The sequence below is a fragment of the Cetorhinus maximus genome, chromosome 3, assembly GCF_964194155.1.
Source record: "Cetorhinus maximus chromosome 3, sCetMax3.hap1.1, whole genome shotgun sequence".
In the NCBI taxonomy this organism is placed as follows: domain Eukaryota; kingdom Metazoa; phylum Chordata; class Chondrichthyes; order Lamniformes; family Cetorhinidae; genus Cetorhinus; species Cetorhinus maximus.
The window spans coordinates 187,707,794-187,721,823 of NC_135881.1; the positions used below are offsets into that span (position 1 = coordinate 187,707,794).

The window sequence follows — 14,030 nt, forward strand, 5'->3', positions numbered from 1 at the left end:
AGAATCAAGTTCATTCAAACTGATATGGCAGGTGTGACGCCATCATGGTCTGTCAGTGGCCTGTAGTGTATCTTCATGATGTTTCATCTGCTGGACAGCACATGTAGCACTTTACACATTGAGCGGCCCAGGGCACTTCAATAAGGTATGAATGAGTTTCAAGGAAGCAACAGGAGAAGAATTAGTGCAGGTCACCAAAGATGTGATCAAAGACATAGCTGTATTCTGAGGAGGCTTTGGAATATGTGCGGAGAGAGAAGAGGTGAAGTAGGGAGAGAGGTTCAGGGAGTAAGGCTGAGACAGATCTAGACTGACACTAAAAGTGGAGAAGAGGAAAGGGATTGAACTCAGGACTGAAGGGCTTGAGCAGGGGCATCATACAGGAGAAGGTTACAGAAGGAGGGTGCGAGTAGATTATGCAGGACTCTGTATTCAATGGGCTGGGGAGGGAAAAGGATGGGGGTTGTAAATAATTTTACATACATCACTGTTAGACTTGGTTGAACTTGTTGGCTATAATTGTATATTTGCCCTATCTGTTGCTGACATTCCCCATCTCCTGTATTGTCATTGCAGGGTCTACCTATAGCAAAGTCTCAGCCAGAAATAGAACTTGCTGCATCCTCCAGGTTAAGGTAATGTGTTCAAGAACAATATATCTTCAAACTTCTTTTGTGTTCTGCGGTCAATCGTTTAAGTGTGCAGGCCCTTTAAATTTCTTATCATGGTCGTGCATGCACTGTAACTTAAACTTGTGCGTGGCTGCACAGCTTAAGAAACGTTGCTCAGGAATATGAATTCTTATATTTTTTTTAAGTAGCACAACAAAACAAATAAACCATCAGAAGTTAAATTGTGGCTTCGTTTTCTCACACAAACAGCTTGCTGCACCTATATCAGCCACTTTTGAGTTATAAGGCTCTCCCACGTATGAGACATGAGTGCTTTCCAGTGCTTATCACGTGTTGCTCACAGATCAGTTGTACCCAACACTGGAAAAATGTATTAGAAGTTATCAGCTGCTTAACATGATGACATTTTCTCATACTTGTCTAAATTAGATTTGCAAAAGCCTTAACCCCTCACACTCAAGCCAAGGAAAAGGAAAACTAATCTTAAAAGTGCAATAAGATATCACATGTGACATGGTTAAGGAGTCGAACTACTTCCCCTGTGAAGTTCAATGGCACTACCATTGACCCCACCTGGGGCTCATCATGGTCCAGAAACTTAACTGGACCAGCTGCATACATTCTGTGGCTACTGTAGAAGTTCAGAGACGTGATATTCTGTGGCGAATAACTCCCCTCCTGGCTCCTCAAAGTCTTTCCACATCTACAAGGCACAAGCCCAAGAGTGTGATGGAATACTCTCACTTGCCTGCATGAGTGCAGCACTAACAACACTCAAGCTTCACACCATGCAGGTCAAAACAATCCATTTGATCAACACCCCACCCACCTCTTTAAACAATCACTCCCTCCACCACTGATGTAAAATTGCTGCAGTGTGTACCATCTACAAGATGCATTCTGCTCCCACATCAACGTGGTCAACTCTTAAAACCCTCTGTAAGACTCTTAACCAAGGGTTCTCACTAACCTCTAAGGTCCTCACCCCGTACTTGGTATCAACGTCACGAAACAAACTATGGAAACAACTTCCACTTTGTGGAAAGCCTTTATTAACCCACTAAGCAATAGTATATACTTACAACACCAGTTGCTTAGTAAGACCCGCTTGCAGGAGTTCGTCCCCGGGTGGTTGGTACGCTGAATAAATTCATCCTCATGTCTTCTTTCTTTTCTTTGCAAAAATATACTTTATTCATAAAATATCTGAAAGAACATTACAAAACATTTCAAAATGGCCATCACAATAAGTGCAATCATATTCAAGTTTCCCACATAGATCATGAGGCGCTTCAATACAATCAATTAAAATTACAGACATTTCAACATGGTCATACAGGCAGTCAGACAGCGCAATGCCAGTGACTGACCAAATCACACTTCCTGGTTGCAGCGCCAGTGTCCTTGGGAGCTGTGGCTTTATACCTCTTTCTGACCCTGGTGTCTCAGCATATAAGGTAATGTCTTAAATCGAGTCATCTGATTGGATTATCAATTCCATCCTGGCCATGTAAAGACCACCTGCAAGTGGTCATTTTCTGCTCTTAGCAGGAGGGTGTCTCCAGGTAAAAGCCAGAAATGGATGTGATTTCTGTATCTTGGTAAGACAGGAAGAAACCCATTCACACATACCCGAGAGACCATTGTCTAAGACGGTTTCTATAATCAGGGTGGTTAGCCATCGCCCCAGTAGCATGTTCTGACACATCTGTATATCCTTGTCTAGTCTTTATCTTTTTAAAAAGTCCCATATAAGCCTCAGCATTGATGTCCTCTGTCAAAAATCTTCTCCCCTTTCGACCGATATCCTCTGCACTCCATGTTCCTACCACCCAGTTCTGAGCTCAGGACTTTGGTCCACCTCACAACTGGTTACATTTTGACTCAAGTATAAAGATAATACATATTAAAAAGAAACAAAGGGAGGCCTTAACGGCATCACAGAAGTAATCAAAATCTCAAAATGCCTTGCACTTCTGAAGCGGCCTAGCAAGACTCTCAGCTGTATCAAAAGGCATGGGGGGTGGGAAATAACGTCAAGCTTTCCAGCACCACCCACATTTCAGGATTGCATTTTTAAACAGTCAGTAGATTTATACCTCAGAGTTGCAAAGACTACAAGGCAGGAAGTGGCTGTTATGATTCAACAACTAGCTGTGTCCATTATAATTTCCCCTGGGAACATTTTGTTTAATAAATGGAGGAGTTCAATATATATTTTTTTTAAATTCCTTGGGCTCCTTCAGTGCCAGGCATTATCTGTCCACATGCCCTCTTGGGCACAGTCAGGGCAATAAGGCAGCTCTCTAAAACTCTAATATGACGTTTGCTTGTGGCAATGGGACACAAGTTAATCCTTCCGATTTCCAGACATGGTGAGATCTCAGTTTGCTCTATACCATTGAGCTGGAGTGGAACCTGGTTTAGAATGTAATATTGACAGTAGGCTGGGGCAAGGTTGACTCTCCATCCCCATGGCTGCTGAAGAGAGAACACAGAATTGAAGGGAAGATTTTTAAAAATGCTCCCCAGGTTATAAGTCTGTTTGACCTCCTACGCAAACATTTATATACGTTGGGTGTTTGGGAATTTGGATTTCTCTGGTAGCATGAAACAAGTTGTTAGTGAATTGGCTTCTCATTTGCTGTGAATCACTTCTCCTACTGGCGAAAGACAGTTTCACCCCCTTATTCCTACTTTCCCGATCCAGCTTTTTGTAATTACTATACGCTGTGATATCTGCTTTTAACATGTGTACAGCTTTGTCAATGTAAAAAGAACCATCCTGGCCTCTAGGTTTATGCCAGTCATTGGCTATCAGGAGGGCTGCAACCTCAATCTTTCCTTCCGACTTTCTCATTCTATCTCATTGTTGTAACTCAGCATTTCTCCCCGGGTGGGTAGCAGCTCAGAAATAAAGGGGCTGAATAACTGGCACCTAATTGGTGATGTTGGACTGGAATTTGTTTTAATGCAAAAATCAACCTTCCCATTAACTTGGAGATGTTTCTAGCAAAGACAGAGTATCATACATCAATAGATACATCTTAAATTGTCTAAATATTTGTACCTGGTTTCCTCCTACATAACTGGCAGATAATGTCTTGGTGTAATAATGCCCCCTAATGCAAGGCAGCTGAATTACATTTGAGATGATAAGGTGCTGTTCCTGTCGACATTTTTTGTGATAGCCCATTGTTGTTGTGTCTTGCCAGTCAGTGGAAGACTGTAAAATCCCATGTATTGTTCAGCAGAAACATATTTTAGCCCCAACATGATTAATATAATTTCACCGCAAGCCCCTTAGCATCTATTACTCTTTTAAAGGGACAGCGCCCTCATGAAAATTTGCCTTTCTTATTTGGAGAAGATGGAGATAAGCAGTAATAAAAACAAAAAGTGCTGGAAAAACTCAGCAGGTCTGACAGCATCTGTGGAGAGAGAAACTGAGTTAACGCTTCGAGTCTGTAAGACCCTTCTTCAGAGATTCAGACTTCCAGCATCCACAGTATTTTACATTTATCTTAGTGAGATAAGCAGTAATTTAGTTTAGAGGCTGCTGTATCATCTTTTATCGTCCATTACAGGTTTCTCCTCTTTGGGGGAGGTGGGGGAGGGGGTTGCGGATAGGAGTGGAAACATCACTCTGCAGAACATTAGCTAGCTGTATGAACTGGCCAATGACATCCAGTGATCTAGGTAGCCGTTGGGTGCATTAGGTGCTAAAACATGATGTAAATCACATATAAAGGAACGGAAGGCTAACTGGCTAGTAGTTGGGTTCATGGTGGTATTTGCTATCTACTTGGGGGTCCTCTGGCCAGGACCCATTCTACTTGTGTGGTGGCTATTAGGGAGTATTCCTAATGAGCAGAGAGCTTTGGGTCGAATTCCAACAGGTATGACCTCCCAGTTTAAAGCTCATCAGTTAACAGTGAGAGACAGTGGATTTAAAAAAAAACAAAGACAGGATCTGTTTTCAATTTGAAATTGACTGTGCCAACAGTGTTCACATTCCTGAGACATACCCTTCCTTCCTTCCACCAGTGCTTTGAAGTATCAAGACCAAGGTCCAGTTACTAACAGACTGTCCAACACCATCTGTTTGGAGACTTCGAGTGTTTCCACAGCTATAAACGCCTCTCACAGTGGGCAGGTAACTTTTAAGAGCTCAGTTGCAAGAAATTTCAATTAGTTTTTTAGCCATGATTTTATCAGTATCAGAAAAATGCAATGATAATATTAAGGTCAATTTTTTAAGATTGTTTAATGGTTTGCTATTTAAATGTTATGCGGATACATACTGGGCATAATATTGCCGGCGGCGTGCAGGGGTGGGGATGCCGATGCATAAAATGATGCGCGATGATGTTGGGCATGCGCCGGAGGCAGCTGCGTGCCCGCTGAACTGTCAACGGCCTATTAAGGCCAGTAAAAAAGCAGTTAAAATTGTTAGCAACGCTGCCCATCCAGCCTTGAGGTTGGCGGGCAGGCAAAGAGCCCAGGCGGACTTTGTGTTTTTCAGGAAACCTCATCCATGGCTGGGATGAGATTTCTGAAGCTTGTATGAAATAAGTAAAATAAATTGTTGTGACTTCACAAATATGTCCCAACTCATGTGACGCTGTCACATGAGGGGGCCTGTTTAAGTAATTTTTAACTTATTGTTTGAAAATTTTTATTATGTACTTAATCTCCCTGAGGCACGGAGCTGCCTCAGGGGGATTGCAGTGCAGGCCCCGAACTCGCCCTCCTTCCCCCACCCGCACAGGTAGCATGCAGTGCTATGGAACGTGTATTACACTGGGTGGGCCTTAATTGGCCCGCCCGCGTAAAACGGCGGCGCGCAGCCGATCGCGGGTGGCGAGCAGCTCCACGCCTGCCCTGCCCACTCCCACCCAGCCCACCTGACAAAGGTAAGATTCAGTCCACTGTTGCTATACAGCATTGGGTTCACCCACAGTCATCTCTCCTATGTAATTATTTTGATGGGGTACTGAGGCTTATAGACCCAGGAGGTCCCAAGATCAATCTCTGACCTCTGGCGAGTTAACTTTTTGCACCGGGACTGCAGATGGCCTTTCTGTCCATCAACCCCAGTAGGGGAAAGTTAAGCTAGCATTCTCATTTGTGATTGTCATTCACTAATTGGGAAATGTGCATGTTGACTTTGAGTGAGGGCAGAATTGAACTTAGTTGTGATGCTTCTCATGGCACAACAGGCTGCGATGGTTCCCATGCTCGAATAGCCACTGGGAGGAATTTAATTGAGACCTCCGGTGTGGGTATGATGGCAGGGGGCTGGGAGAATCAGGTGGGAGTAGTTGTGTCTGATTCCTGGCATCGGGAAAACAGTCCCCAATTAAATCGGGGGCAGGGGCGCGGGAAGACCAGACACGAAAATCCTGCCTTTGGGCAGTGGGATGCCAGTTAGGCTCATTAATGAACCGCGTGACAACAATTATCCCCGAGCCCACCATAATTTAATGGTGGTGCACTCATGGCTCTCTCATAGCTCCAAAAGAGTTCTGCAGCAAACCCTGTTGGCTTTACCTGTGGTCTCATGATGGGAAGGCCCTCATTCACCGGCAGACGATGCTCCTTTGAGGGACCCAGCCTCAGAGAGGGGGAAGAGCCGCTGAAACTCACCCCCTGTCCTTGCCTCTCACCGCCCCCCTCCCTCACCTGTCCCCAAGGATCCAACATTCTCTGGGTAGGCCTCAGAGCACAACCGGCAGCAGCCACCAACTCCCAGTGGCACTGCTGGCAATGTAGAGCTGCCTGCCTCAGGCTGCCAGCTCTCAGGAATGGGATTTCCGCCCTCTGGAGGCTATAACCATGCTGAGCGTCCCACACTGAAGTGACGCAGGCCTCCCACAGGTTCTCCAATCATTTAGGCTGGGGAGGTGGGGTGGGGTGAAGGGTCACCCATTGCAGGAACAAAGCCACTGTCTAGGTCCACTCCTTACTCCAGACAGCATCATCATCTCTCCCAGGGAAGGGGATATGGTGTGTGAATACTTTTTTAAATATAGTGTACATGTTGTGCGGATGGATGTTATTTTTTTTAAATTATTTTTGGGAATCTGGTGGTATTTTGTAAAGAAGGATGTGTGTCTATGTCCATGATTAATTAAACTGGGCGAGGGTTAATAGAGACAGCTTGTCTGAGAGTTGAGAGAAAAGAGGGTAAAGGAGCTAGATGCATGCATTTGCGATGAGAGGCTATGGTGAAGTTGGATTTACAAGTAAATAGGTTGGGTTTTAGAAATTTGCATTTGGCTTTTCAGCTGTTAAATTTCAAAGGGGAGTTTAAGGCTTTTATGACTTAGAGGTTTCATAAGTAAGCAAGGGAAGGTTATTAAATTTTATTTGACCCGAAAGAGGAGGAATTACTAAAACATGGAAGATTTTTATATTTTGAAAAAAGTTGAATTTAAAGAGGGGCTGGGGACAGTGGAATTTGAGATGAAAGGGGAAAAGGATGTTTAAGGAAAGGTGTTGAGTTGAGTTATGTTGGCTGCTTAGGGTAGATGTCCTGAGACCAGCTCTGTGCTGAGAGAAGGTGTAAAATCTGAAACAACCATCCAGTCAAACCAGAAAAGTATTTGTTTCAGAAAGCAGTTTGTTTTCTGAACTTTCTTGGATTTCCACAGCAGGGTGGAAGTGTTTGAGGAGTTGTGTGGTATACCTTTGCTAAAGTAACAACAGTTTTGCCTTGGTGTAATATTACTAGATTTTTATAGTTAAAAATCTCTAAGAAAATTGTTGCCAAGTAGTTTCCTTGTGTATTCTGACCAAGGGGTTTTTGTGGGGGGATGTTTTGTAAGACTGTCAATTGTGTAACTTCAATCTTCTGTGCTTAAGTTTTTTCTTCTTGTTAATAAATCCTATAATGTTTTAAAGTCTTAAAGGTGTTATTGGAGTTCTATGCTTTTGGGATCAGTAGCTTTTCCTCCTCATTTTCGAAAAACAAAAAAGTCTATGAACGGTAAGATAGGTTTCACCCTGGGATCTGGCTTGCTCAGCAAATAACACCAGCTGTGGTCGTAACAATGTGTACAGTTCATTCTACTAAATCCTCTCTCCTGTATCCATTTTAATGCTAGGCTCTAAATAAAAGGCCTAAAAGTGGTTTCAAAGGAGACAGTCACATTGATGAGACTAAATTCACTTCTGAAAGAATATCAACTGGTAAGAAATTTATATTTTTAAAATGAATCATCTCAGTGCAATTTTTGATTTACCTGCAAATCGTAATGTTATTTTTCTGGAACAGTTTCATAAGGTTTCCAGCAGTGGGAGGATGTAATTATATTGTGACATGTTTACATAGGAAATTTTCATTAATCATGAATTTTCCCCACACATCTTTCCTTTTCAAAGTTACTATTGAATCTGTTTGCACCAGGTTTACAAAGTGAGCAATTCAGATCGTAATAACTCACTGCATAAAAAATTTCTCCCCATCTCCCCTCTGGTTTTTTTTTGTCAATGATCTTAAATCTGATCCTTTGGTTACTGATTCTCCTGCCATAGGAAACAGTTTCTCCTTACTTGCTCATAAATTTGAACACCTCTATTAAATCTCCTTTCCCTGCTCTTAGGAGAACAATCCCAGCTTCTCCAGTCTCTCCATATAACCAATGTGCCTCATCATTGGTACTCTTATGGTCAGTGCCCCCGCACCTTCTCCAAAGCCTTGACGAATGTTATGAAGAAATTTATTATCAAAAAGCTGACAAGAAGCACACTCATAATTATTTTTTTCATGTATTATTGGTAGGTAGATGGCTGCAGATCCTCAACTTCAGAATTACATAAGCTTTTGAACAAACAAATCCTTTTCTTCTGGGAGAAATGTTAGAATCATAGATTCATAGCAGCATAGAAGGAGGCCATTTGGCCCTACAAGCCTGTGCCGGCTTTCTGCAAGAGCAGTTTAGATAGTGCCATTCCTGAACCCCTTTCCTGTACCGCTGTAAATTATTTCCCTTCAGGTGCTTTCCAATTCCCTTTTCAAAGCCATGATTGAATCTACATCCCACCACTCCCTCGGGCAGTGCTTTCCAGATCCTAACCACTCGCTACTTCATGAAAAGGTTTCTCCTCACATCACCTTCGGTTCCGCCAGTGGGAATAGTTTCTCTCTATCTACTCTGTCCAGGCCCCTCATGGTGTTGAATATCTCTACCAATTTCCTCTCTTCTCCAAGGATGAACAACCTCAGATTCTCTGATCTATCCTCGTGACTGAAGTTTCTCATCCCTGGAACCATATTCGTAAATCTTTTCTGCACTCTCTCTAATGCCTTCAAGATTCTTCCTAAAATGTGGTGCCCAGAAGTGGTCACAATAATCCTGTTTTGGCCGAACTAGTGTTTTGTAAAGGCTCATCATAATTCCCTTGCTTTTGTACTCTGCGCCTCTATTTATAAAGCCCAGGATCCTTGATGTCTTTTTGACTACCTTCTCCAACTGCCCTGCAGCCTTCAATGACTTTTGCACATATACCACCAGGTCCCTCTGTTCTTGCACCCCCTTAAGAAGTATCCTTTTGTTTATATTGCACCTCCTTGTTCTTCCTAAAAAAAAAATCACTTACCACTTCTCTACGTTAAATTTCATCTGCCATCTGTCTGCTCATTCCACCAGCCTGTCCACGTCTTGAAGTCCATCATGCTCCTCCTCACAGTTCACAATACTTCCAAGATTTGTTTCATCTGACAATTTTGAAATTGTGCCCTGTACACCTAAGCCCAAGTCATTAATATGCATCAATAAAGTCAGTGGACCTGGTATTGACCCTTGGGGAACCCCACTGTATACTTTCCTCCAGTTCAACAGACAATCATTTACCTCATTGTTTCCAGTATATAACCAATTTCATATCCATGCATCCACTGGCCCATTTATTCCACGTGCTTTAACTTTGCTGGAAAGCCTATTTTGTGACACATTATCAAAGGGCTTTTGAAAGTCCATATACAGCAGATCAACCACATTTCCCTCATTAAATCTCTCTGTTACCTCATTACAAAAATTCAATCAAGTTGGGAAAGAATCTCCTCTTTGCTGCATTTGAATAATTGACATTCCCCTAGGTGCAAGGATGAAAGAAAGAGAAGAGGCTCATTTCTCCTGTCTCCGATTCCATTACACTGGCTCAGAATGTTTTGTGACCTTTTTAACCAGTATTCCTGGAGCTGGACCTATAGGCCTGGCCTGGGCTGGATAGTTAACCAACCCCCTCCACCAAGATCACTTAAAACCTTTGGGATCTTCAACAGCAGCAGAAGACTGCGGTATCAACATACCTCTAGGTGGCACTTGCATTTCCTCACAGTTTTTAAGCGTACAAGTTTGGAGGAGTAGTACTTGTAGAACTAGTATAACACTTAATGCCTCTGCTACCTCAACATTTCACATAAATTGTGAACGGTTTCTATCAACTCACACCATTGGGATCTGAATGAGACTGCCCAGATTTGCACAATTCAAAATGAGCAGGCAAAAGACTTGAATCCAAGAGTCAGGGCTGAATGCAAACACAGATACCAGGGATTTAACACAATGCAACATCCAGTGACATTTTAAAAGAGATTTGTTAACTACCTTGTGTTAGACCCAAAATAAAACTGAAATTTGTTTTCTCCATTATAGGGATGATGCACCTGAATGGTATGATCAGTTTGATATACAGTAGCTTCAACTATTTTTAAACTATCTGTTAAGATATCTGAAAATAACTTTGATTTGATGGTAGAGTTGTTTTTCACAAGAAAGCCGCTTTGGTGTTGCCGTGGGTTACTTTGGATCTACAGTAGCCCATAGTTATGCAAGTGTTGTAATGTCCCAGGAATAGCCATGGCAGCACTGAAAAACGGCTTCATACTTAGTCACTAAACAAAGGCACTTGCACATGCTACAAGGATTTTTTATATTATTCGTAACTTGGACAACATTGTAAAAAATCTATTTTCATTTTCATTCACCAGTTGTTCAGTCACAAAAATATAGTCAATGCACAACATTCCTTTGAAGTATCAGCTGTGGCTCACTTTTGCTACTGAGCCTGAAGATCGTGGGATGAAGATCCACATCAGAGACCCGAGCACATAACTGAGGTCAACCACCCCCAAAAACAGATTGCTTCATTGAGCTCTAGTGAATTGCAGACTCATAAGTTAACCATTAAAAACCCAGGCACATATGAATCTGGCCCCTCCCACATGTCAATCAAGGTTTCAGGGGAAATATTGAAGGACCTTCCGTGTTCTTCAAGATTTCTATAATATCTAACTTTCTAGATGAGTTACTTAGAGAGCATATGCACTCTGTTTCAAAGGGTTTTGTAAACTTATAGAATAATGATAGGTTTGAACACAGTAAAAGAAACCTTTATAACTGGCCCAACCTGCTCACTAATGACTCACCTTCTCTCTTATGGATATATTCTGTATTCCTTATAGATGAATTCAATTTGTATATTTTACCTTCTTTTGCCCTTTGACACTCATGCTCCAGTATTTAGAGGGAAAAAAAATCACTCTCAAAATAAAATCTAATTTGATTAAAAGGGTTTGCTGTTCTTGCTAATGGAAAATGTATTGTACAACAACAGGCACTAATATAGCACCTTAAATGTAGTGAAAGACACTTCTTCGGAGTATTATTGGACAAAATTTGACACCAAGCCACGTAGGGAGATATTAGACGAGGTGACCAAAAACTTGATCAAAGAATTAGGTTGTAAGGCGGAGATGGAGAGGCAGAGATATTTAAGGGGAGAATTCAAATGCTTAGGGATTAGATGACCAAAACTGGAAGAATGAAAAGTTCTCAGAGGGTTAAAGGACCAAAGGAAGTCACAGAAATAAAGGAGGGTGAGTCCATGGGGTGATTTGGTGGTCTCAGAGCTAATGTAGGGTCAGTGCATTCTGTTGAGCTGTTGACATGCAGTGTGTCACCTTTTCCCCTTAAGATATGAATGGATTTGTACTTGTCGTTTGATTTCTTGTTGATCTTCTCAACAGCTAGCTCTATTCCTGAACCATTGGAGAACTCAGAAGTAACATTACAGACTGATCGTAAGAGCTTTCAGGAGTCTCACCGACGAAGTCTGGAGTCCATAGAAGAGATCCCAGTGGTACAAAACCCTCTTGGTAGTGCTGCTATGGACAGTGGATGCAGGGAAGGGACAGACAATACAGAGAAGTGCTTAGATGCATCCAATCAAAGTGTGCTTCTAGACAACACTCCGAGCTTGCTGGTAAATCCAAGAGACTCTGTACAGTTGTCTGTGAAAGGTGCGAACCAACAACCAACAAGGACTTCTTTAGTCAAACAGGATGTAGAGACAGCTCAACAGAGGCACAGCCAGTTATCCCAGCGGTCCAGCATTGTTGGGCAGAATACTATGTCAGTGTAAATTGAAGGCCTTTACTTAATTGTACTAAAGCTTTGAAATATAAAAATGGATCGAATCCACCAAGCTTACTCGAACCTTCATATGATTGGCAAGCAATCGACAGCATCATCAGCCGGTTGCGTTTCAGACAGATGTGGAATCTCTGGGAGCGGAGCTATTTGCGTTGTGTCCTATTTGCTCTTTGTCCTGGTGACATGATGGACTTCATCTAACGATAATGGTGAAAAGAGTGACTTATGGAAGAAAGCAATCTGACTAATGTAAACAATTCAGACCCCAAATATTCTGTGGGGTCCCCTTAATTGACATAGATGGAGCACCCCCCCCAACACCCGTGCCCCTCGCCACCCCTTGGCAGTGACCCAACCTCAAAATGGAGACCCTGTGCCAAATCCTAGGGACCAGGTCAATTACATGGCTGGGACAGTGTATGGCAACTGAAAGGGTACTTCAATGCTGCCCAATCTGTTCCATCTGTTGAATATGCAATGACCCAAAACTGTTCCACTAGAAGTCGGTTTTGAAGAAAAATGTCTTTAGCGCCAAAGGAATTGTGTACCATTGAAAGAATGGTAACAATCCTCTCTTGGATTGATTAGCTTTCTCTTGGGAGCTTCCAGGGCATCTACTGGAGCACATCTGCTACCTGGCCTAGGTTCCTGAGGCCAATGGATGACATATGAGGGTATAATTTCCCAGGGGAACCCCCAATTGAGTGTTTTTGCCTTTCCAATCCCAAGAATTGCGGGCCTCAATTCCAATCAAAGGCTTGGGTCAAAACTAACTTCTTAGCTTTCCCATGTGTTACTTATTTCTCCTAATGATCATTGAAAATGTGATTCTGAGTAAAAGTAAACTCATGTCATGATTGAGGTCACAGAGTTGAGCAATGGGAATGATAACCTGCTTTAAAAAAAAAACCTCTCCTCAGTTTGTAATGTTTAAGGTAAATCCACTCATGTAAACCCACCTTCATTATCACAAGGCTGGTAAGTAACCCCCTAGCCCAAGCGAATGTGGTTTCTACAAAATGCCATATAATATTTCCTTAGCATAATGGCTCAAAAAAGTACATCTGACTTTCTCAAGGCCAAATTTTCTTTGAAAACCTTTTCACTACACATGCATTGGCCATCTTCGGTATGCAGAGATATGTACTTCAGACTGAACCATTCGCCAGCACAAAGCCCAACTTTAGTACGTGACCTCTTCTCATAAAGGACACCCTTAATTTTCCACATTGTACAAGCTTATGAAAATATGAGCTGTTTTTGCTAGACCTGGTGTAAATGGTGGTTTTGCATTGTAAAATAAGGGATTCTATGTGTGAAAGAAATGATGGAATTGCACACTAATCATTGGAATATAGAAAATACTTCAATTATGTTAATGGTCAACACAATTTATTCACTTGCATGTAATAATAGAAAACACTGGAAATACCCATCAGATCTGGCCGCATCTGTGGAGATAGAAACAAAGTTAATGATTCAGGTAGATGCTGTGTATTTCCAGCATTTTCTGTTTTTTTATTTCCAGTACCCTCAGTATTTTGCTCTTCAGTCACTTGCATTGAAATCTTGGAAAATACTTTCAATTACTTGTAATAATGAAATTGCATTAATCAAAATGAGAGAAAGAAGTGTTACAGGAATAAATTTCTTGTTATATTATATCTACTTCAGTAGTCCCCAATCATTTTTGGTTGAAGGACCCCCTTTCAAATGGATTAGTAGACATGGGCACCCCAATCTAAATTACTGCACTACTGAGGACTTATACAAACTTTAAAACACATGCACATTATATACAGTAATTACTTGTATACCATGGCTTAGTCATTCTTTACTTTCATTGTATAATTGCAACATGGTGCCCAAGACTCATTTTGTGTTCAGCTGCATTAATTCACTCAGGATCAGAAAGCACACATCACACTTAGTAAACAATTTGTTCATTAGTGATAGC

The 14,030-nt window shown here is 41.9% G+C and overlaps 1 protein-coding gene across 2 annotated transcripts in view; it reads left to right on the forward strand.

Moving 5' to 3' along the window:
* Positions 1 to 13,741, forward strand: part of zdhhc11 (zDHHC palmitoyltransferase 11) — a 145,854-nt gene extending 132,113 nt beyond the window's left edge. For both annotated transcript variants that reach the window (XM_078539449.1, XM_078539448.1), the window contains exons 8-11: positions 577 to 635; positions 4,680 to 4,788; positions 7,742 to 7,826; positions 11,668 to 13,741. In XM_078539449.1, the coding sequence (XP_078395575.1) occupies positions 577 to 635; positions 4,680 to 4,788; positions 7,742 to 7,826; positions 11,668 to 12,062 (648 nt within the window). In that variant the 3' untranslated portion in view covers positions 12,063 to 13,741. The remainder of the gene's footprint in view (positions 1 to 576; positions 636 to 4,679; positions 4,789 to 7,741; positions 7,827 to 11,667) is intronic.
* The last annotated feature ends 289 nt before the right edge of the window (positions 13,742 to 14,030 follow it).